Here is a 26301-nt window from a genome sequence, read left to right on the forward strand (position 1 = left end):
TCAACTAGTTGAACTGGCTCTTTCTGTCTTGTTTTTTTGGCAAACGAAGAATTTCCTTCCTGATAAAAACGAACGGCGGGCGCCCCGATTGGGCGTCGTGATGGAGAGGATGTGACATCAGGCACATCTCTCGCTTCGCTGGATCGCTGGCTGCCGACCAGGGCAGCCCGGGAGCTGTTTTGTTAAATCCCAACCCAGGTACTCGAGTTTCTGCTCAGAGAGCCGCCGGCACCACGTCCCGGGCTGCTGCAAGGGCTGCTCTACTCATGCGTGCAGAGTCTGCTCCAGAGATCAGTCCGGCCGCTGGGGGCTCACCGGGGACGATGGAATTTGAACTCTGGAAACCAACCACAAAGTGAAAAAACAGCAGTTGGGCAGCCAGGGCTGAGATGGATGATGAGAGAACAAATCAAAATGCCAGCAAATCGCAAGGAGCTGGAGGCCAGGCATCTGCAGCGTCTCCATCGAGCCCGCTGATGAGGGGTAAGTGACACTCCTGCCCCGCCGCAAGGCTCAGCTCTGCCGGAGGCACCGAAGGCTAAGGGCAGGCTCGGTGGCTGCTGCTCCCTGTGTCCTGCTTCCAGGACAGGTCCACAGTCAGTCCCACAAAATACCCCCATGCCTTTGTACTTCTGGGGGGATTTTAAAAACCTATTTCTGTTTGATACTGAAATTTTGGTTGTTTTTCTTGTGTATCATAGAAGATTGTTTGATTTTGTACTGCAGTATGTGCAAGCAGAAACAAATGCAGCACTTGGACTGCAGCACACTGCAAAATCAGTTGCACTTTCTTTTTCTTTTTCTTTTTCTTTTTCTTTTTCTTTTTCTTTTTCTTTTTCTTTTTCTTTTTCTTTTTCTTTTTCTTTTTCTTTTTCTTTTTCTTTTTCTTTTTCTTTTTCTTTTTCTTTTTCTTTTTCTTTTTCTTTTTCTTTTTCTTTTTCTTTTTCTTTTTCTTTTTCTTTTTCTTTCTCCTTTTTCTTTTTCTTCTTTTTCTCTTTTTCTTTTTCTTTTTCTTTTTATTTTTTCTTTTTCTTTTTTCTTTTTCTCTTTTGCTTTTGCTTTCTTTTCATTCCCTTCCTCCTTATTTTCCTTCTGCTTTTTCTCCTTTCTGTTGATTATTTTAATTGTTGCTTTTATTTTTTGTCTTCTCTTTCTTCTTCTTTTTCTTTTTTCCTTTTTTCCTTTATCTTTTATCATTTCCCCTTGTCTTGAGGATGAGCAGACCTAAGTAGTGTTGTTTGGGCTGAGCCACCAACCCTACTGGATTCTTCTGCAATGGCATTATTGTGACCAATGCTGTTGTGGGCACATAACAGTGAAAAGCTACTCAGACAAATGGCCTCACTCTGGTCGTTTATCTCTGTCTGGCCCAGAGCCACTGAAAATATGACATAGCAAAAAAAAAAAGTAATTTAACTTCACATCCTTAGCTGGATGTGCTCCATGTAGCTCTGTTTCTATGAAGTTACTCCTTCATCTAATGGTGAGTGCAGAGGGAACGAGGTAAATTCAGAAAATGCGACTTTATGCTGTCCTCACTCCTTTTCTGGGCTGTTCAGAATGTTTCCATCAATACCAAATAGAAAATTAAGGCCACAAAACCACCATGCAAGGCTGATCAGTCTATATGCAGTGTAGCCTGCCTGTCCTCATGTGTGTCACATATGTACAGCCTGAGGCTGGGGTGAGAGGGAAGGCACAGAGATATTACTAACAGTAGGAATAGAACCAGTGCACACTGGAGATGAGGTCCAGCAAAATGGAGGGTGGAAGGAGAGAATCCCACATGGCACACTACTGGACACAGATCATTTGGTCCTTTTAAAATCAGAGTTCAGTCCATTCCTTTTGTGTCTGCCTGTTCCTTAGTGGAGTCAATAGTATTTGGCTCAGGCTATGTATATCACAAACTTTAAGGGAGGCCTTTTCCTATGAAAAACACCATTTATAATACTGTTCTGTATAGAGCCTTAGGCATTTGTGTCTGCAAATATGAATGCAAGAGCATACCTTCACTGGAGGGACTTCAGAGCCCCTTTCAAGCTGCACTGTGCGTGAGAGGCATGGAAGGAAACCAGCCTAGGGACAGGCATGGAGGGTGCAATGCCCTCACGTGGTCAGAGGTTGGAAAAAGTTGCTTCAGCCATCACCACAAAAACCAGTGCTCTAGAAAGGTCCTGTGAAAGCTCTGTTGTGCACAGGGAGCAGCCAGAATTTGCGTGCATGGTTATTACTATAAGGCTCCCTCTGCATACACCACCCTGCCAGTCATGTGCCCAAGTGATGGCAAAGCGATCAAATATAACCAGAGGTTTAATGTAACCCCTGGGCTGGCTGGAGTTTTCTGCAGTGGAAGGGGAGCTAGGTGACCCAATGCCACTGAAAGCCAGTGGGATTTGGATGTCTAGATGCTGAACAGCTGGGGTCTGACTCAGCCTCCTTGTGGACTAAGGTGTGGGTAAATTTCAAATTTGGACAAATGATCTTGTTTCTCTGTGAAAGAGCAGTTGTAGATATTTTTGACAATCAGGAATCCTTGTTGCAGCGGTGGTACATACAATGAACACAGCTGTGTCCCCCACATACACCAGCCGTGCTACTTCACACGCAGCTCTGGTGGGCAGTATTTTGAGCACGTTCGTGAAAGTCACTAGTTCAGGATTTTGAAAGCCCATGGTCAGCTGGAACTGGCATTTGCTTAGGCCCTAATAAAATATAAATACAGATCTTTTATATTCTGACAGTGTGCCTCCTGTGAAGTGTAAAAGAGGGCAGTGAGACATGGAAATCCACTGCACCTCCCTCTTCTTCCAGGCAAGAAACATGAGTTCCAGCCTGCAGCGGGCAGAAAATAGAAATATTGTCATTTGCCAGGAGGTGATGCCCTGGGTCAAGAAACTGGGGAAATCTGCCTTCCCTTCCAGGGGGCTTGCCTCCCTGGCATTGCTTCAGGGTAGAGGTGTTTGCTGCAGATGGAGGTAGGGCAGGAGAGACATCAGCCTGGGGCTGTGCAGTTCATGGCAGCAGATCTGGAATTATGCCATTGCAGTTAGTCATCAGTCAGGCTTTTAATACCCCTCTTCCCAAGTCATCCAAGACTGGTGTGATGGACTCCACAGGACTCCACTTCCACCTAGGATGAAACACTCAGTTTCTCTCTGTTACAGAACTCCCAGCTAGATTACATGTTAGCACATACCTCTTTTATTTTTCACTGACATTTATCTTTGATGCTTATATGGCCAATCTTTTAATTCATTGTTAAGACTTGAAAAATAGCAAGCTAATGGCCAGTCCACAGAGGGCTGGTCTGTCTCTTTTTAGAGTTTCAGTAGAAACCTGTCTTTTCTCAAGCAAGGACTGAATGGATCAAATCCACACATGGATATGTCCCTCTTAGTAACCAGAATTCTGACATGATGATATCACAAGTTGGTAGATTGCACAAATGCCTGCCTATATTTGTGTAGTCAAAAAAAGTTCAAGTTGCAGCTCAAAAAACTTGTTCTTCAATCTAGATTTTTAAAATTTCTATAAATATACTTCCCTTATAACTCATGCAATTTAGGCAGTGGCATTAGTTTCTAAATGAGGAAAAGCTTTTTACATACCCTGGAAACACAACCACCAGTAACAGGCAGGATCAGCAAGAACAACAGCACAGTCAGAAAAGCATCAATTTGACACACATCACTTAGAGCAAAGCTATTTTAATCAGTTAATAGTACTGTGCTTTGATAATTGTAGCCCTAGTTTGACTGTCCTTATGAACCAGAATCACAGCTTCCAGAACTGGCTGTCCATTTGCTAAAGCCAAAGGATGTTTGTGAACTTAATGATTAACTGTGTAACTGTTGTGGGATGCAGCCATGGAACATAGAAGGAGGCATGCAGAGCTCAAATAATGCTAATAACAAAGAATACAAATTTCTTTAAAAGCTAATTCATAGACTCATAGCCTAGTTTGGATTGGAAGGGACCTCTAAAGGCTGTCTAGTCCAACACCCCTGCAATGAATAGGAAGACCTTCCACTAGACTAGCTTGCTCAGAGCCCCATCCAACTTGACCTTGAATCTTTCCAGGAATGGGACATCTACCACCTCTCTAGGCAACCTGTTCCATTATTTCACCATCTCATTTTTATATCTAGTTTAAATACACATTCTTCATATTTAAAACCTCTATGATCATCAGCTTATATGTAAACATTATTTTAAAGAATTATAGTGGCTTATTAAGGTTTTTGCTGAAGGCAGACTTCTCGCTGTTAAGGATTCCATTCCAGGCACATGCTCTGTGATAGTCCCTGAGAACCTCAGCAACTCAGCCAGCAACTTGGTCACTGGAGTTTTCTCAGTAGTTAGTGGAAGGAGAGTGGGACATCTCCGGAGAGCAGCAAAATGTCTTTCCACAGGAAGCTGTGTGAAGTGCCCCCTGTAAAGGCTTCCCTTCCGTCCCAGGGGGAACCTGGGACATTGACATAGAGCAGACACTATGTTTTGAATGCTGGGATGTAAATATCTCCCAGAGGGATTATTGCTGTCAGCTGGCTCTGAACCATAAAATCTGTAATACTGGAGATCTCCCTCTATTAATATTGCACGGTATATATGTGCTGTACCTCACTTTGTGGTTTCAGCAATGCAGAGAACACACCTATTACTTAAAACGCACCACTCATGCCAGACACTGAAAACTGAAAGACAAAATCAACAGGTAGCACAATTTGTCTCCTTGTACTTTGGTCCCTTCTCTTGCCAAGTGTTGTTGACTCTAGTCCAGCTCTGAGCAGGGGTAAATGACTGATTAGCCAAACGCTCTTCAAAACATATTCCTTTTGAGATAATTGCTAAAATGTAATAAGCTTTGTGAAAACAAAGGCACTGGAAATAATTCAAGGAGAGGGACAAGCTCAGCCAGAGCCAGGTGATGTTCTGCAAATCCCTTTCCTGTCTTCTGAAGGGGAGTGCAGCTGCACAGTGCAAACATGGGATGAGTTAAAAACACACCCACAGAGAAACCATCTTCTTGTCTGTCTCCCTCACAGCATCTGCTCCAAAGAAATCTTGGCAGCTCAAATAAAGTAGAAGAGAGGTCACACAGCTGAAGTAAAGTATGCTAGTGAAATAGAGTTTTTAGCCTTTTTCCTGTCTTTGTTTTCATACAGACTTTGTTTCAGACTGGTCTCCTTTACATGAAGCCTCTATCCATGGGCGTCTGCTTTCTCTGAAGAAACTCATTGAACAGGTACCTCTCCGCTGGGTTCATGTGGTCTCTTCAGGGTTTGTTCAGTGGATGAATGTGGCCCTTGCTTTACTGTGAAACTTCCAGCATGAGAAAATCGTGTTAACCAGGCCACAGTGAAATCTGCATGCAACAGGCTTTTTGTTTCTACAATCAGTTCCTTGCCCAGCACAAGCTTTGTACACTAATTTGATGATGTACTGAACTATCCTGGGTGATACTTCAACTCTGGTACAGGCAATGGGACCCTGATCACTGGGATCTCTGCATGGCTGCGGGCAGCTCCTCTGCAGCTCCTGTGCGTGCCTGTGAGCAGTTTTTGGTGACCAAGCTGAGGGCCAGCTCTGGACCCAGGCATGGGTCTGGCTGAGGCTTCAATTCAGTCACCCAGACATTTGTTTCTGAAGTGCCTGAGCGTTTCCAAAGGCTGTGGTCCCACTCCAGAAGGTCAGGGATAGGTAGAAGTGATTTCTGAACCTCACTGCTCTGTTTCTTCAAAATCTTTGGGTTAGTTGTGAAGCTGGTGGAAAGGGAAGGGGCATTGGAGACTCTTCCAGCTTAGTCTTCTGGAGCACCAAGATTGCTAGAAACAAAAGATCTTGTAGAATCAAACCAGTGTTTCCAATGCATTTCTTTCCATCAGTGGGTGCCTTGAGGCAAAGAGCAGAAAACACTTCAAGAGCATTTCAGGATTCAGCCCAGTCAAACAACCACAGACTCAGTGGGCAGGAAGTCAGAAGACTTGAGCGGTGATAGAAAAAGGCAGCAGTCACTACCCTGACAAGAACTCCAGTAGCAACTTTTCATCATTTTCTTTTATTACAGACTTTGCTATCCACCGTGTAGTAAAATCATGCTGAGGTCCTAACAGGATGTATTGTCCCACTGGACAATCCACTAAGTTTTCTGTGCTGGTTATCAGTGTGTAGAAGGCATGACCTCGGGTATGCTGTGCCAGTATCCACTCTGGCCAAAACATCACAGCCCCTTCATCCCCTTCATCTGCTTACTTTTTGAGCTGAATAGCTCTAGGCAGTTGAGGAAGGTCTGATTACATAAAGCTTTAAAGACAGAAGGGATTTTTTTTATTGTTGGTTTTTGTATGGTGGTTTTAGTAGTTGGTTGTAATGATATTTTCCATTATCTTATCAGGGGAGTGATGTCAATCTTGTTACAGCAGACCAGGTGTCTCCTCTCCATGAAGCCTGCCTAGGGGGTCATGCTGCCTGTGCCAGTGTCCTGTTAAAACATGGTGCTCAGGTGAGTATGTGATGGACAGACCACTGTCTCTAGTGTTAGTATGGTGTATTACCACACTTTAATGCTAAGTGATGTCATGGCAGAATGTCTCTGTGATTTACACTCTGTACTTAGCTCTGCTTAAGGTACTTATGAAATGCACTTCCTAATAAAGCAATCCAAAAAGCACAGATAGGGGCAGCAGTTATTACTGTTCTTTAGATGAGGATGAGGTTTTACAAGAACATGGGGAAGTTCATCTTGCAAAGGATTTATAATCCTGCAGCAGTTAAGGGTGTGTTTTATTTTATGCATGCATGAATCTTATCAGTATTAATATGCAGAGTCTTAAGTAGAGGCACAGGAATGTTAGGATCAACTGACAATAAAATGGGAAGAAAATGGAAACAAGCTGCAAGTAAGATGGTGAAATGGTATCTCATGGCCACTGCTTTTCAAGCTAACATCAAAATTATAACAAATAAGAAAATTAATTCATACATATGTTACCTTACCATACATTACCTTTCAGTTTAAAATTAAAAAAAAAAAAATTAAAATAAGGAAGGGCTGCACACTTTCAGCCAAAAATGGACTGTTTCACGAGCGGGCTAGGGGCAGGTGTGTTTCAGCTAAGATAACTGAAAAATGGGCATACATTTAGCTTGGTAACTCCTGAGAGACCCTGGAGTGGCACTGATCAATTTTTTTTTTTTTTTTTTTCAGTAAGAGAGACTTGCGGGCAATTTACAAAAAATGCTTTTTTAATGATCACTTTAATGAAAATTTGTAGTCTTCAGAAGCAGTGGGGAGTTCTGGCATGGAATTAAATTAAAAATTATTGAGAACCCTATTTTCTGCTGAGAAACTGGTTAATTGTCATTAATTCTGAAATAATGAGAAGACTAAAACAATTGCCTGATTATTTTCCACCAGGTGAATGGAGTGACTGTTGACTGGCACACACCATTGTTCAACACTTGTGTCAGTGGCAGTGTGGCTTTTTTGAATTTACTGGTGGAGCAGGGAGCCAGCCTACAACCACCCTGTGACCTGGCATCCCCCATCCATGAAGCTGCTAAGAGAGGTAACCCCACAGGCATCAGCCCTCCTCCTTTCCATGTTGCTAGCAGCATGTTGAAGTGGAAGAGAGGGATAAAGAAGATAATTTTCTTGTCTTGGGTAGTGTAAGATGCCTTGCTAATTGGTCTCATCGTGAGGGGCGCAGTTCTTCCCACCTCTATTGCTCATCAAGGGCAGGTCAGCTCAGCTATCAGATCCTCTGAGTTCACACGGTGACACCTGGAAGGGGATGCATTGTCCAAGTCAGCTGCCTACAATGTGGACATTTGAGGGAGAAATCTGGCTGATCTTCAAAAGGAGTGGAGAGAAGCACTGAGTGATTCATCTCACCTTCAATAGACATCTGAAATGAGTCAGATAAAATGTGAGGGCTTTAGCCCGTGAGGCTTTAGCCTGTTTTGCTGAACGCGGCTTTGCAGCTCCTCTTTTGCTGGCTGGATCCACTGGAGTGGATGAAAGTTATTACACTACCATCTCTTGACAAAACATTGAATCTTTGCCAGACTACACTGCTGCAACAGAGAATTTGCTGGAAAAAAAAGCCTGATTTCTGTGAGTTGACTCTTCCTTTATCCCTTTTAAGGTCATGTGCAATGTGTCGAACTCCTCGCATCCCATGGGGTAAATATAGATCACAACATCAAGCACCTGGGTACTCCTCTTTATGTAGCGTGTGAGAACCAGCAACTGAACTGTGCCAAGAAGCTGCTTGAGTCAGGTAAAAACAAAAATAAAGAATGGGGTACTTTCATTTCCTGCAACATCTATCTTTGGATTATCTTTGCATCAAAGATTTAGAGGAGCTCCTGCTTTGGGACCTGGAGATGTTTCACTCATAATAGCAGCCCTGGGTTAAATGTGGTAGCAGGGTGATCATGGTCTTCCTGACCCAGGAATTCAGCTTTATAGCTCCCAACAAAATGATGTGTGATCCTGGATTTCACATGGCTGATTGTGCCTGGAACAGACTATTCTTTCCAGTGTACATGCATATGATGCTGCAGTTATTTGAAGTGGACAGGAAGAAATTGAATTTTTTTATTTTACTCCCTCTTTACCCAAAACAATTGGCTCAGCCACTTATACATAGTATTTCTGCAAACACGTTTTACATTCCAATGAGTTCATAAAAAGTTCAAGACACTTCCAACACAGAAGAAGGTTCAGTACTATATGCTTTGCATCACACAAACCTAGCTGTAAGTCTAAACACTTGGATAATTACACAAAACTGTTTCTTCTTATCTACAACAGTACAGTTCTTCTAGCCAAATGGGCCATGTAGCCTAAAGTAGCCACATAACTGGTACAAAAATGATGGATCAACAAAGCTACTTTAGAAAAAACAAGCAAAACCCATATATATCACCTTTTAGGTAGGTCACTGTTTAGTACGATGACCTTTTTTGAGAAGTCAAATACAAATTAATCTAAACATTAAATGTTTGGCAACTATTTTCTTTTTTCTCCTAATATTTTTTTGCTGCCTCCTATATATGGGAATGTGTACTATAAAAACATTATAAATAGTTTTGAATTAGTTCTGAAGCTCACCTTTCTTAGGGTGCTTTAGGAGCCATTATTCCAGGGTAATGAATGGGGGAACTCTGATCAGGGGTGTTTATGCCCTCTTCTACCAAGGGCCTCTAGAATTTTCCATCCTTGCATTTTTTCTCTAACAGATACTTTGTCATTTGGAAATCCCACCAGCTTAAGCCTCCAGTACAGAGCATGTTGAAATCCTGCATGTATTTTATGGGATGGGAGGCAAAGGTGGGGTATAGGTGGAACTATATCTTTGTCCTGCTTCAAAATATCCATGGACTGGCTGTGGGTGAAGGACTTCCTCATGCACTGCTCCTCTGGGATCATTTTCTTAGTCACAACCCCACTGCTTCTCAACCAGTGAGAGCTGTACTTGTGCAAATTGTAGCACCAAGCCCCCGTGTAAAGGAGTCCACCTCTGGGTGCAGACTACAGCATTTGTGTGTTATTCAGAGAAATAGCAGCTAGTGCAGTGAATGAAAGTAAGCTACTGTATAGTGATTGTTCTTTGTCATTATTCTTTGTCTTCTCTTATTGTTCAGGAGCAAATGTGAACAGCGGCAAGGGCCTGGACTCCCCTCTGCACATGGCTGCCAGGAATTGCAGTGTGGAGCTGGTGAAGCTGCTGATTGACTTTGGAGCGGACATTTGGGTGAAGAATGCTGAAAACAAGAGGCCAGTGGAGCTGGTCCTACCTGGCAGCCCAGCTGGCCAGCTGTTCCTGCAGAGAGAAGGTGCCCCTTAGAGCTTGTGTTAGGGAAACCCCACACAGACTATTGCACAAGGCTATGCTATTTCAGGTCGCTAGCACTAGAAAACTGGGAATAGCTCAGCTTGCCTCCACTTGCTGACATAGGGACATTGTTCAAGTGCCAGAATACAGTGGTGCACTAACTTTCTAATGGTAATAAAAATAACCCACCTTGAACCTCCAGATTTTGAATCTACTGCATTAGGAAGCAATCGTATGGAGCTTGCCATATGATGCAAAATAGAGTTTAGGGTGAATAAACAAGTGAAAGATTCCTTAGAAATTAATGGTAGGTTTTTTCATTACCTAAAACACTGAATTTAGTGAGAATCTGTCAGTTCCCTTGTGTCAGACAGCAGTAGGCCCAGGAGGGTTCTACAGAATGTGCTGACAAATGCAGGCAGCAAATCACCTCTGATGGGAATTGAGGCTAGGTGGTGAGGGTGAGGTTTGGGATCTCTGGTTATACAGTATGCCAATGGTCAGGTTTGTCTCAGCACAAATGCATAAATGCAGATTTGCAACCCTAAAAATTTGAATGCATGTAATACTAAAAAAAAGTATATTGAAGAACTTGTTTTTTTAATTCTTTGCCCTTTACTCTTATTCTTGGGCCAAGCTTTTACATAGATGCAAAAGTATCTTTAAAATGAAACACTAGATGATTTTTTTTTTGACATTAAGGAAAATTGTGCTGGAATAATATAAGGAATTATATATTTATATTCATTTATGCACTAGACTTTCTTTAAAGACCAACCTTACGTGCTGAATATTACAGCAGTGTCAAACCATAAGCTTAAACTCTAGGAAGTGCCTATTTTGTACTTGTAAATTAAATAGTTCAAGGTAATTTTATTTTATTTTATTTTATTGATTATGAAATCTTTAATGAAGTATGGAGAGAAATGCTGCTTACTATTATTGAGGGAAGTTAGAATAAGATCTCTAGTGTCTACTCATCATGTTCTTTAGATTTTCTCATTCAGTCAGCAAGCTATACACATTACTAAATAATCTGGATTTTCATTGTTCTAAACAAATTGGTGATGGTGTCGTCCATGTCAGTTACATGTTGATGAGATTGTTGTCATAGAAAGGTAAAATTGGAATAACAAAGTGATGAATCAAGCCATGCTTGAAATAATAGCATGAAAGTAGCGTGGAAACAACTGTGCTGTGCATGTTATGCATGAGCAACATATATTTAGTTTCCCAGCCTAATCTGTGGCACACAGAGCAGTGATCTTTTTGAGTTCCAGCCCCTGCTGCATTCGATTTGTGACTCCCATGGCACTGCATGTGTCCTGTTTATTTGAGATAGAAAAACATTTCAGACACACCCTGTGGAACCGGCCTGAGAAACACTGCTCGGGCTGAGCTGACAGCATGGGCAGTGAGGAACTCCTCTAAGTGAAATTCAGCAATCAAAATCAGAAACAATAAATGCCTGAAGGGTATTTTCCTGTGGAATAGTGTTTTTCTGATGTTCTCCAACGCGCCCTTCTCTGAGTGGGGTCATGCCTGCGGACGCTGATGTCTGGCTTCTTTGGCTGGCTGAACAATTGCAGTCCAGGAGAGTGGTGGAAGAGCTGCTCTGCCGCCCTGCTCCCATGCAAGGCTCCTCTCCCCCCACACCCCAGCTGCTGGAGCCCTGCAGCCCATGGCCAGGCAGGCTGCAGGATGTGTGTTTGGAGAAGAGCTGGTGAGCGTGCTGACCCAGTTGCCCTTCCAGGACCAGTGCAGAGCAGGTGTAGTACATGTGGTGGTTCCCTTCCTAGCAGCTCACCATGCTGCTGGACCACGCCATACCCCGCTTACATCTCAGGGACAGTCCTACATGTGGGTGGGAGAGTTAGTGAATGCTCCAAAAATGTACTGTGTTTTTGAACAGCGTTCTTGCATTTGCTAAATATTTTCCAGTGTAGTGTCACTGCTTGTGTTTTGATAAGCCTTCATGTTTTGGGTTTGGTTGTTTTTTCTTTTAATGGAAGCTTTTTTTAAATGAGGTATTTGGAGGCAGAGCATTTATCTGTGGGATCAGAGTCAAGCACAAGCGCAGTGTGATACTGCAATAGTTTAACTAGCCCCATATGCCCTGTTTTGTACCCAAGAACAGGGTAACAACTCATAAACTGGCTCCTAGCAGAAGGGTGCAGCCCGCGATAACAGAGCAGTTTTCAGCCTTGCAGAGCTGCTGGAGATGTGGTGTCCTTCCCCTGAGGGAAGTCTCAAAAGCTGATCAAAGCTGCCACCTCACCTCATTTTTGTTGTGGCCTCCCTTCCTTCCCTCTGCTCTGCAGGAGAGGGGGCACTTAAACTGTTCCCTACCATCTCACTCACCTCCCTGTCTCTTTCTGCAGAGTCTCTTCTTATGTCCTCCCCACTGCCTCCATCCAAACACCTCATCAGTGCCCATCCTCTTACCTGCCCTCCCACAGCCCCAGCCACCTTACACACTCATCACCTCTGTGCAATCAATGCTCTGGAGGGTTGAACACTGACAGGTGCCACAGGTAAAACTTCACATAGGATCTTCCTCTTCCTGAAAAGGATAAGTGACCCAAACCAGTGTATAATGCTATTATACTTAGATTTTTTATAAAGTGACAAAGATTCTTCAACAGGGCTCCCATCTATCAACATGGGACTGGTTAACGTGGAAGGTTTAAATAAAGAACTGTATAGTGTTTCTTTTGCTTTGTGCTCATCACTGTTATGAAACATGCCTCAAGGAAGCAATGAACTGAAAATTTTGATCTCACTGGGGGACTGAGAGGAGGGAAGGGCTTTTAAAGTAGCATCAATCATCTTTTCTCAGACAGTGCAAACATTTGTGCAGCTTAGAAAGGAAAGACTGCTGCTGCTGATGCCAGCTGAGTAATGACAGAGTGACTAGGCATGGACTGGACTGCAGGTGGGCAGGTGTCCTTTGGGGGATGCAGGTTTGACTTTTCACTGCTGAGAGTGAAAAGCTGGTGAGAGGTGGGTTGCAGGAGGTGGAGGGAGCAGTGATGCACAGCTGCTATTTCAGGTTTATAGTTTTGGCATTATAAAGCCATGTGTGTAACCTCTTCCCTGGATCTTTCTCCAGGGCCACTGTCCTTGATGCAGTTGTGCCGCCTGTGCATCAGGAGGTGCTTTGGATACAAGCAGCATCAAAAAATAACTGGACTTCTCCTCCCAGACGAGCTGAAACATTTCCTACTCCACATTTGATCCTTTTCATGTTCAAAATGGTGCCTTTAATAACAGCAAGGTTTGTTGACTCTTTTTTCATCACTAGTGTTGCCAATGTTTGCAATGATAATTTATGGTGATTTTTGGTCTCTAGTAAAGTTCGGGTCTAGGAATTACAGAACTGACCAACTTACTCAGTCCTCACTGCCATCATCCCCACCAAATCCATTTGGAAAGAAACAATCCTGCATGGTTGCATGGTGAAGCTTGGAAATGTGATGTGAGAGCCCCCTTGAAAGCAGAGAAAATTAGCATAACATTTTAAAATAGATCTCTTGATTCTCTGGCATAGTTTCAGAGGTCTTGTGGTTGACAACCCCTTCCAAAGAAAACACATATCCCAGCCCAGCATTAACAGCATTTCATGTAAACATTAGGCACACCAGGGTGAGCTACAGAGAGCTTTCTCTGTAAGCAGTGCTCACGCGCCTGTCATCTGTGAGGGGTGAGGGCTGTGCCCACACCACCACGGGTCAGGGGAGGGAACTCAACTGAACCCACTTGGCAAGTAAGGCAGAAGTTATTTATTTTCTAAGGGTATCACACTGCAGATAGATAAGCACCAACCAACAATCATCTGCATTTAAGCCAGCATCTGAAACAAGCGTTTCTGCCATGACAGCAAGTAGGTCACTGCTGATGTCAGCTCCCTACAGTGCAATAATAGTGGGGCAAAAGTTTTTAATTATCCATTAAAATCAACTACTCCTGATACTTTGAGACATAGAGGAGCTACACTTCAGAACTACACATCTTCTCCTTGTAGCATGTTATTTTTTAAGGACACAGGCTAACAGGATATCAGTAGCAGGCATTGAGTGCTCCCCATTTCTGCACTAAAATTAGGTGATATTTCCTAAGCATTTTTCAATGTGCATCAGAAAAATAAGTTTCTACACCCTTTCTCCACCCAAGAAAAAATTAAGAGTGAGATAATATTTTTTTCTTAGGGAGTTGCTACCTCATTCATAGCATTTTCCATGGAAGTGGAAATAATAACACCTCTAATGTGTGATCATGAAACTAACAATGAAATCAAAGTCCATTCCAAATTTGAAAATTAGTGGACAATTTCTGCCCCCTGCTCCATTGCTGAGCAGTTAGTGTATGACGTATGTGGTTCTTATTCCACTGAGCTCATAAGAACAAATATTTCCTCCAGCTAAACTTTAACACTGGGCATTTTTCTTTCCCTTTCAGAAACGGGTCCTGCTGCCCCAAGCCAAAGTGCAGTTGTGACCACTTGGGTGTTCTCCATGGAACATCAGATGCTTGATCTGTGTAGGAGCAAGGGTGCTGAGACTCCAGCTCTTCTTCCCATCACCCTGTTTCTTCTTGAGTTCTAAACCAAAGTGCATCTGCATCACCTGGGAGCAGCAGCATGCCCAGCTCACTGAGGGGCTGCCATGTCACCCCTGAGCTGAAGGGGCAGCCATGCACATCCGTGCTTCTGAAGATCCTTTTTCACTTTGCTGTGGAGACTCCGTAAGAGTGGGCTGGGAGGGCAAATACTGATGTCATCACTAACACCCGCAGTGAGAGATCCAGTCCTCATCTCAGAAGTGGAGAGACTGGCAGCCTTTGAATATATGAAAGCTTATTTTGGTGTTCACCACTGTGCCAGTGTGTGCAGTGCCAGCCTTCCTTGTGCATGTGGGAAGTTAAAGAGGAGAGATAAAATGCTACCTGTATGCTATTTGATGTAATTCACAATTAAAATCCTTGTCTGCACAACATATGGCTGGCTGTAAGTATCCAGTGTAGTGGCTGGATTCCTTTGTGCTGACCAAATACAGGACAGTTCTGTTTGGGTTGTGGGACACTAAATTATACCCTAATGGAACAAAATGACAAATGTGGTTAGGTCTGTAACTCCTCTGGTGATAGAGACACATGGGAATGTGTCACTTTTCTGACCCAATCCACCACACATATTTGAGCCATGTAAAAATTAACTGGCTGGTTTAAGGTGGCCTTCTATAATGTTTCCCTCCTGCCCAGGAAGAAAAGTAGACATCTGTTTTCACAGAGGTTGAATAAAAGCAGGTATCTGGGATGGGAAAGGTATATCCTCTAAAATCAGTGTCTTGGTTAAGCTGAATCTGCACTGAACAGGCAAGTAATGGACAATGAACCTAGTGGTTAACTTCTGGAGATTAAAGTGTGAAGAATCCCTGCTTTGGTGACACAGTGGAAAGCTGGAAATCCATCTTATTATATTCTAGATGATGAAGAAACATTTTTGTACATACTAATTTTACTTTTGCCTTTAGGCATCTTATTTTGTAACTTCAGGCAATGGATTTAGAGGAGTAATGCTAAAACCAGGAGGAAGTTGCTCTGAGAACCAGGTGAGGGTGTTGCTTCCAGCTTGCTTTTCTTATGAAAATTTCATGGTATGACTCTGTTTACTTGAATTCCTCTGCCCAACTGTAATTAGGATGAATTCTGTAAGCTCAGCTTGTATCATCTCACTGTGTTTACTTATTTATTTTCATAAAAATTGTGATCAACACTAGTGAATTACAGCTTTATGCAGCAACACTTATTCAGTTATAAACTGTAAAAGTTGTACAAGGTGCAAACTGAATAAGTTCATTATAGGTGAGGTTTGGATTTTTTTCTATATTTGAAACCATTCAAAATGTAATACAGGACTTAAATGATTGTCAGGAATATATTTTATCAGATTCTTTCCTATTTTTATGTTAACAGTTTAATGGTAGTTAAGCCATGGTTTTGTAGGATATTTTCTCAGAAATAAATAGTTTATACTCTTTTGCTTGTTAGTTTTTAATTTATTTTTTTAAATGATAGCCCTAATTTTGTGGATTGAGTGATACTATGGAGTTTTGAATTCTAGTTGCTTGCAATCCCACCTGCAGGCAGGCAGTGAACAAAATAGTTTCTTCAAATATAACTATAGTAAAGATGAGACTAAAATGCCAATGCTGTGCAAATATTGCCTTTTGTTGATGTTTTAATGTAGAGCTGGACTCTTGAAATTCCTTCTTTCCTCACTTGAGGGTTAGTGAAAAGGAGATCGAGATTCCACAGAGTAGGAAAAGATGTAAATTAAGATGATCACTGTCTTCCGCTTGGTTTTGATTTTCTTTAAACCGATTTGCATAAGTTTGTTTCTCCTCCCAACTCAGCAAAAGGCACATGCAATGCTCTGGTGCAATTGTGTGTTCCTACACAGCAGGAACCCTTTACTGGAGGTGAGAGAGTGGTGGTCCCTGTGTGGTCAGAAGTCCAGCAGGTGTCTGTCAGTGCCCTTGGGTACGCTGTCGGGCTGGGGAGGTGTGGAAGGACAGTCATTCCCTCTCCATTGGATGCAGCTCTGAGAGTCCCTGCCCACAAAGACCAGCTTAAAGGGCGAGGGCAGTGCCAGAAAATTGCTTTACAAGATGTTTCTGCTGGATACAGAACTGCTTATGGAAACTGTGGAACTAAGCCAACACCTCAACAAAACAAAACAATGGATTTAAGGGAGAAAATGATCTTTAGTGTTACTGGAATATGTCTGATGCAATAAATCTTTTCAGTTTCTAGGTGGGATCAGCCACATCCCAGGACACAGTTCTTCTTTTTGCAGTAGTGTGCAAAGGTCCATAGCTGTCCTGTCCCTTTCTTGTTGTTTTATATTTTCTCTTAACTGGAAACCACAGACATGCAAATCTAGTAAATGTAACGTACAGCTTAGGGGCGTATGCACAGAATGTCCTCTTGCCTGTCTGCTGACATGAATTCTTTTCAAGATGACTAAGAAGGAAATAAATTTTACTTTAGTAATTTAACAAAATGGGACAGACTGGCTGCAAAACAGCAGGTTAGTGGTGAAAAAGAGAGTACTTCTATGCCTAATATGGGATATGCTCAATTCCCATCAGACGCATGTTCTTGAGTATCATGGGTCTGAGACTTGATGCTCCTGAATCCACTTTTTCTTGCTTAACACATGCACTGTATTTGCCAAAATGGAGACTGCCTTGCTCAGCAGTTCCAGCCTGAATCCTGCAGGCTTTGGGTAAAAATTCCCAGGAGTTATTTCTATGCACATTGAGCAATTATTTGTCATTCCTTGACACATTGCTCTGCTCACTGCTCCAAGGGATACTCACTTTCATGCACCAGGCAACATTTGATGCAAAACTGCTCTCTAGGATGCCTAGGGGAGTCCACTTCTCTTTAAAATGACAGCAGTGAACTATTTCTGGGAAGAGAAATATTTCAAATTCTTATATCTTCATTCAACACAGTAACCCTTACTCAAGCCCTACCTCAGTGCTGGAGAATACCTGACTCATGTCACCATGCAACAAGGTCTTGTCTCTTTTCTATGCCAGGTGAAGCCTTGACTTTCTAAACTACTTCCCTTTGCACTTTTAAAGGTCTTGAAACTCATTAATCATCACTGATTCAAGTGACACAGCACTAGATTCATGGCTTTAGTGACTGTGAAGTAAAATTGAGTTTGTAATCTGTCAGCTGTCTCACTTCACAAATTAAACAGTGGAGTCTCTGCCGAGTCTACGGCTTTTGAAATCCCTGGAGCTTTTCTTTCTGTGGTTTGAAAAATGCAGCAGTAGCAGCTAAAGCAGCTCTTTGTCTCATGAAAGCACTGACTCTGAATCACAGAAGTTCATACAGACCTTGGAAAGATGTTATGAATAGGACAAGTATAGGCTTGTCTCTTTGTCATTGAGACCGCATTTTTATTACCTTATTTTGAGGAAAGGGAATTGCAGGATTTTTCTCTGATTATATAATTGTGCCAAAACAGGAACAGTTGGTTTTGGGAATTTCTGCATGGGGCAAAGCTCCCAGCAGCTGCTTTGCTCTCCCCAGGCCTCTCTTGAAGGAGCATCACCCCTGTGCTTGATTCAGCTTTTTCACCCTCCAGCCAAGCATAGTGACTGAGACTGACAGACTCTCTGTCCCTTACAACTGTATATACATTATTTTTCCTACAAGTTGGTAGGCAGAACCTCTGCTTTTCCAAGGCTCTTCAATGAGGACTATGGACATCCCTTTCTGAAATAACTCCGTCCACACCCATCGGTTCAGAATAGTTGACCAGTGTATTTCTGCTCCTCAGATAATCAGAGTGGTGAGCACAAGGTGCGAGCATTTCCTGACTTCCCTGGGATTATTTCTATTCACTTGTCTCATAGAAAAGATGGAGCACTGCTCAGGTTCTGAAAGTACCAGCTCAGTCCCTTTGTTTGCTGACCACTAGAAGGGGGCAATTTTGTCTGCAGCTCCCAGTCATTTTTTCAGTCAGCGAAACAACTGTAAACAAAACCTTTCCCTCATAGAGCAAAAGTTGAGAAGTAGCTTTTTCTCTCTTTCAAGCTATAATTGCTTTTATTATTTCTCAGACTAGAAAACAAACAAACACAACCCCAAACAGTTCAATCCATGGCAAGGAAATTGCTTATTTTTCGTGCAGGAACAGAAGGAAACACATGAAAAATATTGTCTACCAGTTGGGCTACTGGGATATATTTGTTAGAGGTGATGGAAGCAAGTGCAGATTCCCTCCTAGAATGAAATAAATTCATTCTCTACCTTTGCTATCCCTGGTGCTTTGGGATAGATCCTTCTTGTTTTTGGTGAATCTAAGCCTTCCTCTCACCCAATTTATCTAGCAAGACTGTATGACTTCAGTTCACTAATATTTTCTCACTGATTGTGCCTCAGTACCTAAGGACATAAGACCAGATGTTTGGATTAGGGCATCCCTGGGGCAGGGACTGGAGCCATTGGTGACTGAAATGGGGTCATGGGACAGGGGCAGGGGGAGCCCCAGGGGGCTGCCTTGGGACAGTAAGTGCTGGTGGTGCCAAGCAAATTCTCAGCATCCATGCCATCCATGAGCATGGCAAGAAATCCATTAATCCATTTTAATCCACCACATAATTTTTTGTATGCCTGATCCCCTCCCTCTTTGTCCTACAAGAGTTTCCAATTTTACCTAAGAAAACAAATAACTGTTTCTTAATCTCTCCACATTACTCCCTAGATAGTCCTCTCACCTCTGCCTCTGAGCCTCTCTTTCTCCCAGACCAGGCTCCCAGCCTCTTTAGCAACTCCATGGACAGAGATGTGGGTGACCAAAATACTGTGATTCTGTCTGTCTGTACAACATGCATCCCCCATAAAAAAAAAAAAAAAAAAAAAAAAAAAAAAAAAAAAAAAAAAAAAATCCAGACCCCAGAGCTACCTAATGTTTCCTGGCTTCTTTCCCTGAATGCCCTTCACTGTTTTTGAGATACTTGTCTGTTCTTGGCTCATGTATACAGACATCTGAGTCCAAAAGAAATACCTGATGCAAACACTCTCAGCTCAGTTCCTGGAGGGGTTTTGCATATGCTCTCCACTTTCAGTTACCTCATTCCATAACAATTACTGTAGTTGTTTTGAATGCTTATCCTGGATAAAAGGGGGACTGCTACGTGCAAAGCTCCAACAAAGGACACAGCACAGAGAGCTCCTCTTTTCCTGAGATATGAAAAGGGGGTTGTGCCTGATACCTGTGCACAGTCTGGACTTTTTGTCTGTTATTCCGTGTGCCTGGACAGCTGAGCAGAGCAGTGGACAGGCATGGCATTTCTTTCCCGTTAAGCATGACAACGAAAAAGCCCCCAAACCCTATGAACCAGGACTGAAAGACAGAACATTGAGAGACGTGGGACAGGAGTAACTGGACACATTTCTGGCTCGAAGACTGAGATCGGGATCTGCTGCCTCACCCCTGCCACAGCAGCTCCCTCCCCAGCCCCGGCTGCTGCTGCCCCAGGCACAGGAGCCCTCCCGGGGGAGAAGGCAAGGGGCAGAAAAGGGTCTGCCATGGGGACTGCCGGCCCCGCCGCCTCTGCTCACTCCTGCGGACAGTGCAGGTTTAGCCAGCAGATGGCATCGCTGGCACACGGCTCTGCAGGAAAGTTGTGCGAGAGGAATAATCAGTGGAAACCTCGAGCTAGAAAAGACATGGTGCTGGGAGTGAATGCAGCCTCATGCTCACAAGGACCAGGGAATCTCCCATCATCGCCATTTCCATCTGAGAGTGATGGAAACTTCTCTTTTTTGCTGTCCTACTTACTGCCCAACCTTTCTACATCGGCTGTCTGAAAGTGGCAGGATGCATACAATGCTCAGGGTTTGTCTTAACTGATAGATTAACTGTACTTAATGCTTGTCTTCCTCTTTTTTTGTGAAATCTAAAGTTTTTAGCATTCATACATACTGTGAAGAAACCACTGGAGAAGTCTGAAAAGAATGAACATAAGCGCTCTCAGTCCCTGGTTGTCAGTGATCTGTAATTAGAGGTATCCTGCAGCACTCCCGGTCTTTGAAGGGTCTGCTTAGGTTTTTACACAGCAGCTTGCTTAATATATTTTTCTTCTAACCTCCATTAGCACTCCACAGAAAAAAGATCAGTTCCAGAAAATGGAACATCCGTACCTACTGAAATTACATATAATTAACCAATTAGACACAGAAATCTGTCTCGGTTTTCAGAAGGAGTGCTTACTGGCATATAATGCCTTTCAAAACCCCTTCTCTCTTCTAGGAAAATAATTACTGTTGCTGGCTTCCTAATTTCACAGGCTGGCTGTTATAACTTTCTAGACAGCAGTTCTAAGCAAGAGTCCTTCCCATAATTTATTTTGGGTGAGAGTGATCCTTGGAGTCTTCTCCTAAAAATCATGTAGCACAGAACTTTACAAAGCCATTTGGTGTCACAGCCAGGGCTTGTCACGTCTGTGCCCCATGCTGTGCAGTGACTCTGATTTCAGGGAAGTGTCTTATTTCCATGTCCTCTCTAAAATATTTTGTTTATTCTGCTTCCCACAGTCTACAGCCCAGGAGATGTATGCATTGCATATGATGATCTAATTCAGCTCCATGTCGTAGAAATGAATGCCTTCACACACTGACTGCATATAGGCTAGGCCTCTTAAGTGTAATATATGCTGTGAGTTATCAATGCAGACTTTCACACATCCTTCCAGATAAGGTAATTTAGTAAGATATCCAAATGACTGCGTGGAGATGTGCATTTGCCTTTGCACAAATGGAGGCAGCTACTTTGGCAGTCCTCTCATTTCTTTGAATCTTCTACAGGAGCTGCCTAGAAAATTGCAAGTATCAGCGAGTAAAACATTAGGGGGTAGGGATAGCATCACAAACTTGATGTGTTTGTGCTACCTCTGTTCAGCAAATTGCAACTAGTGGGTGTAAATATAGAGGGTGCACAGCTCCTTCACCCACCTCTTCTGTCTCCACAAAAGCCATGAAGAAAGGAGACTGGCGCTCTGCTTTGCTCTCTACCACCTGTATACCTCTGGAGTGTCTCTGTGAGAGGGGAATGATGCAAGCACTGGAGAGCTACTGGTTCATTTAATGCAGGTCCCATCTCAAACTGATGCATATTTTAATGCAAAACTCCAGCTATGGTCATCTTGAGACTGATGTTTCTTCAGGAGAGCTGTATTTTGTGTGCTGGTTGGTAACACAGTGCATGAGGTGTGGAAAGCTCACTTCATTTCACACATCAGCCTTTGAAGATACTTTGACTGACAGTAAAAACATAGTGACTTAACTACCATTTTTGTCTTTACAGACTTCTGTTAAAGTGCAGATATTCAAATATAACCAGAGGGAAAAAAAGAAGATTTCTTGGTGGAGTTTAGTACAAATTGCTTCTGTTCTCATCTCTGATAATTTTAAGCAATTTTGTCTCCAAGATCCCACTGTTCCTTCCACTAATGCACTTATAGACTCATATCTGTGGAAGCACCTTGCCTCCTGGCTTCTTTTGCTGGCTCATTACTTGTATTTATTGCTGCATTTCTCTGAAGCAATTTCATTAAATTCTGCTTTATGGTTATCACAAAAATCTGCTGTTAGTATACAGTGCCCTTTCATGTTCACAGGAAGTGCAAGTTCATTCTGTGTCCTGAATTTTATTAATCTCTTTCAATCATTTAAAAATAAAAATAAAATAAACAACAACCAAAATCCAAACCAGTTAAGTTACTGCAGGATTTTGCCTCTTTCCATTAACAGCAAAATAAAGCTGATTTCCTGCAGCCTTGTGCTTTGAGCTATAAAGCTTTGGTGTGGATTACTTTTTTGAGAGCTATTATGATTGTCCACAGGCAGAACAAGTTCAGTAAAAATACCAGCTTCTGAATCTCCAAAGAAACATTCATTGGGGAAAAACTTGGAGCTCTTTGTTTGCAGCATTTTGTAGTTACCTAAGAGGCATTTATGTAACCTTCATCTCATGAAGGGTGACAGTTATCATTAATATTTTTAAAGTGCCACAATTATGAGGCATGAATGTGAAAATTGTTGAGGGAATTTGAAAACTATTTTGAAAGCAAAAGGCAGAGTAAAAAAAACCAGCAACCTAAAAAAACCCAAAAAAAGTCCTACACAAAGCTGAGAATTATGCATTGGCTCAAAGGAACTTTTACATCCACATCCAGGGCAAAAAAAAAACCAAAATAGACACCTGTAATTTTTGATAGCTATTCTTGATGCTTCAAAGGACACTGTCACAAAACTTCCCTTTACAACCAGATCCTCAAAGCTTCAGATGCCAGAGTACAGAAATTTTGTTTGGGCCAGAGTGTGAGGGAGAGGCCCTATGGTCTCATGGGTGGCCATCCCTTAGTCTAGTGGCATGTACACTACCTTATCTTGTTGCATTTTCAAACATATCTCTTTAATTAGTTTCAGAGAAGTCCCCACATTCCTCCTACTCCATGGTGCCAGGTGTACAAGGGTACCCTCCGTGTCTGTGGTAATTCCTGGGTGTCACACAGCCAGCTTCCATGGCTACAGGGCGCCTCCTTCCTCCAATGTGTGGATGAGCTGGGGGTTTAGAGTCACATACCTGCACTTGCATGGTAGCATCTCATCCATATGCAAACACAGTGCGCGATGAAACTGGAATTATGGATTCCCTGCAGGTGTTTCGTAACTGGTAAGAAGAAACCCACAGTTGATTTGGCATCACTAAGGCTGAACAACATCTGGGTGTCACAGCACAGCCTGGTTTCTGCTCCACACATTGCCAACATCAGGTACCAGACTAGAGAATATTTTTTCTTCCTTCACACCACTGGGACTGGATTGTTCTTTTTCATAACAAGGAAGGGGGTTACAAAGTACCTGAAAGTCACCCGCCGAAGAGGCAAAATGGTGATTTGTGTACACCTGGAACAGCAGGATGGTCAGATGGTCAGACTGTAGATGTTATTCCAGCAACACTGAGAATCATAGGATGCTGTTCACAGCCCTTACCTATCTAAAGAGTCCAAAGTTTTTGTAGGCTTATTTATCCACTTGGTGGATGTGCAAGGAAAGGGTGTCAGAGTGCTGTTAAAGGGATCAGAACAATTTGGCAGTTTTGTTTCATCAATATTGGATAACATGCTTCTCCCAGAGAAGAGAAGTGAAAACATGTAGGCTGTCCTGGAAAAGGGGGTCTTGCACTGCCTTTACCAACTGCTCTGTGCATACTGCCAGGAAAGATACATAAACATGGCATTTAAAAAGAAGCAGCCATACTGGATGTATTTTCTCTACATCCAGCCTGATTATCAACAACTTTCTTACAGTTACAGCTGAAATGAAAGCCAGCTGCGTATTAAGTATCTACAGTGTTATGCAACTTTAAACAGTTGCGGAAGAAAATTATAACATAAACCTCAAATGGGTATCCAAAATTAGGAATCTTGCTGTGACTCTGCTCCCTGATTGTACAGCAGAGACTCCTTGATGAGGAGCTACAGCAGTGCATTGACTAATGTTTGTGTCACAGCAGTGATCAGCCCTAAAGAAAAGCACTGGATGAAATGAATAACCTTATCACCAGGGCATGGCTTGAGTAGCCCATGATGAATGAGGCAGAGTGCCAACACACTGAGCAATGAGAGGCAGCCACGTTACTCCACACATATCTGCAGTGACAATGCAGGATCTAGGGGAAGAACAGCTATCCTATAGTTAAAGGCCACAGCTGGATTCATAGGTCTAAGGAGACTGAACTGAAGCTAAAGTGACAGCCTTACTCCTAGCACTGCTCAGCTTTATAGGGATTCATCATGAAGTTTTAGTTGTTGTGTTTATAATTAGTTGATATGGGTTAGTAAGAAATGCACTAAAATGGAGAAAAAAAGAAGAAATTATTTCAAATTATTCCACTTGCTTCATGTGTGTTTAAAAAAAAATAGACTTTAAGGAAAGAATAGGAGTCATGAAATATTGGTGCTGCCTTTCACGGTAGTATTCAGGTTAAGTCCAGTAAACTTCCCACCCCTAACATCCAAAGCTCTCATCCAGTTATGTCTCCTAGAACTTGGTTCTTTCCTGAGGAAGACCAGCCCTGAGTGTGACTGGCTCCCAGTGTCTGCCTGGCTGGGTGGGTTGATCTGAGTTCTTGCCACAGCTCCTTACAGAGAAGGGCAGGAGAACCTCAACACATCTGTTTAATGGCCCACAGTCCCTCCTTTTCTTTATCCTTGGCTCATCTATCATCTTTGTTGTTTTGGCACCTGAGAAATCTCAAGGATGTGCACGTTCCATGCAGTCCATGACATCTGAAATAGATGAAAACATATGGCATCTTTCAGATGCTATTTAATTTAACAGTTAACAATTAAGTAATTCACAATTACGTGATGACTTGCAAAGATTAACTCATTTTCTAAATCTTTAAAAGCTTTACTTTGGTTTCTGCATTCTGTCACATTGCTGAGCTGTCAGGAAGGAGTGACAGATGGTCTGTAAACCCAGTAAGTCTGTTGTACATTACAACTTCCCATGCAGGTAAGCTTTGAAAGAGTTTAGTGCAAAAGCCTGCAAACCTTTTCATAGCTTTCCTTTTATTGTTCGCCTTGGATGACATGAAAAAATTGGGCTAAGGTGATTTCAGTACTCAGAGATATTAATGTCCTCATGTTAGGGGTCAGATCACCTCTACCTTAACAGACTGGCATACTCACCATAAGAAGCTTTAAGACTTCTATCAAGGATAGATAGAATTCATTTAACTGGAGAATTGCTGACACTGCATCTATCTTCAAAAAGCAGGAAAGTGTGATCTGGGCATCAAAAGAATTGACATGTCCTTCTGCCTCCAAACAGCAATCCTTGCTATTACCTGAAATTGCAGAGGGGGATGCTTTAGTGGTTGAGTGTTGGGGTCCCTCCCCTGCCGTGTAGCCCTGGGAGAGGGGCCCTGAGGGCACAGACACGGGGTTTCCCTGCCCCTGCTCAGCCTCGTTCCCATTGGTTGGTTTGTGTTCCCTGCGCGGGCAGAAGGACCCTTGGTCCGGTGACTGGAACAGTTCCTGAGCAGAGCTCTGGCCATGCGGCTGGAGAAATAAACATCTCTGAAACAGCTATCAAGAATCTGTCTGTCCATATATATTTCCTTTCCACGGGACTCCTGGTTTGATATATGCATGTTGCAGGATCCCCACTGCAACAAATGGTGGAGAATGGAGAGCAGAACGATCCCCGATCCCTAAGCGACTGATTTGTGTGAGTAAACCCTGGAAACTTTGGATTCCTCTTCTTGGTTTTGCTTTGCTATTCCATATCTAAACTATGGAGGAACCGTGGGAAGACTCTTGGCTCTCAGAGCCGCATATGGACATTTATCTTAAACTTAAAATGATTCTTGAACAACGATTTGTAAATTTTAGCTTGATTCAAGCTCAAAAAGAACTGAAACACTTCCTGGCATGGTTGTTTAAGAACTTTTTCTATGTTTCTTGGGATTTAATTCTTACCAAGGGCTTTTGGAAAACCATTTGGACACAGTTAATACTGGAGTCAAAATATATGCCGATGGAAGAATATTTTCGTGAATATTATTTCGTTACCGAGACTGTTGAGCAATGTCAGCTGTGTCCTGGCGAAGGGAAGCCTGGCGCAGGGACCGTGCGGCCCAGGCCACGTGCACCGAGCGCTCTGCGAGCAGCAGCGAGGCAGTTCCCGCGCGCGGGCGGAGCCACCCGAGCTGCAGTGTCGGTGGCGGAGCGAGGCACGGCGGGAGCAGTGGGACCCGGCGGTGCCTGCATGGCCCTGCGCAGCGCGTGGTGGAGTGAGCCCCGGGAACGCCTGACCGAGAGGGGCGGCGTGCGGGTGGCGGCTGGCGGCAGCGGCGGTA

General features: G+C 43.0%; 1 protein-coding gene across 1 annotated transcript; it reads left to right on the forward strand.

Annotated features, from left to right (window-relative positions):
* The first annotated feature begins 118 nt into the window (after positions 1-118).
* Positions 119-15884, forward strand: ASB9 (ankyrin repeat and SOCS box containing 9). Its single transcript, XM_008629270.2, has 8 exons — positions 119-483; positions 5169-5248; positions 6398-6505; positions 7421-7571; positions 8151-8285; positions 9655-9846; positions 12958-13122; positions 14304-15884. The coding sequence occupies exons 1-7, from the start codon at positions 390-392 to the stop codon at positions 13080-13082; spliced, it is 885 nt and encodes a 294-aa protein (XP_008627492.1). The 5' UTR covers positions 119-389; the 3' UTR covers positions 13083-13122; positions 14304-15884.
* Positions 15885-26301: the final 10417 nt, after the last annotated feature.

The sequence above is a fragment of the Corvus brachyrhynchos genome, unplaced genomic scaffold (assembly GCF_000691975.1).
Source record: "Corvus brachyrhynchos isolate BGI_N302 unplaced genomic scaffold, ASM69197v1 scaffold11, whole genome shotgun sequence".
In the NCBI taxonomy this organism is placed as follows: domain Eukaryota; kingdom Metazoa; phylum Chordata; class Aves; order Passeriformes; family Corvidae; genus Corvus; species Corvus brachyrhynchos.

What these genes read in the sequence shown, in the direction of transcription:
- ASB9 (XM_008629270.2), top strand. Translation starts at nt 390, where the DNA reads ATGGATGATGAGAGAACAAATCAAAATGCCAGCAAATCGCAAGGAGCT. An exon ending in TGAAGAAACTCATTGAACAG is followed by an intron (nt 5,249 to 6,397) that starts GTACCTCTCCGC and finishes TTATCTTATCAG; the next exon opens with GGGAGTGATGTCAATCTTGT. An exon ending in TGTTAAAACATGGTGCTCAG is followed by an intron (nt 6,506 to 7,420) that starts GTGAGTATGTGA and finishes ATTTTCCACCAG; the next exon opens with GTGAATGGAGTGACTGTTGA.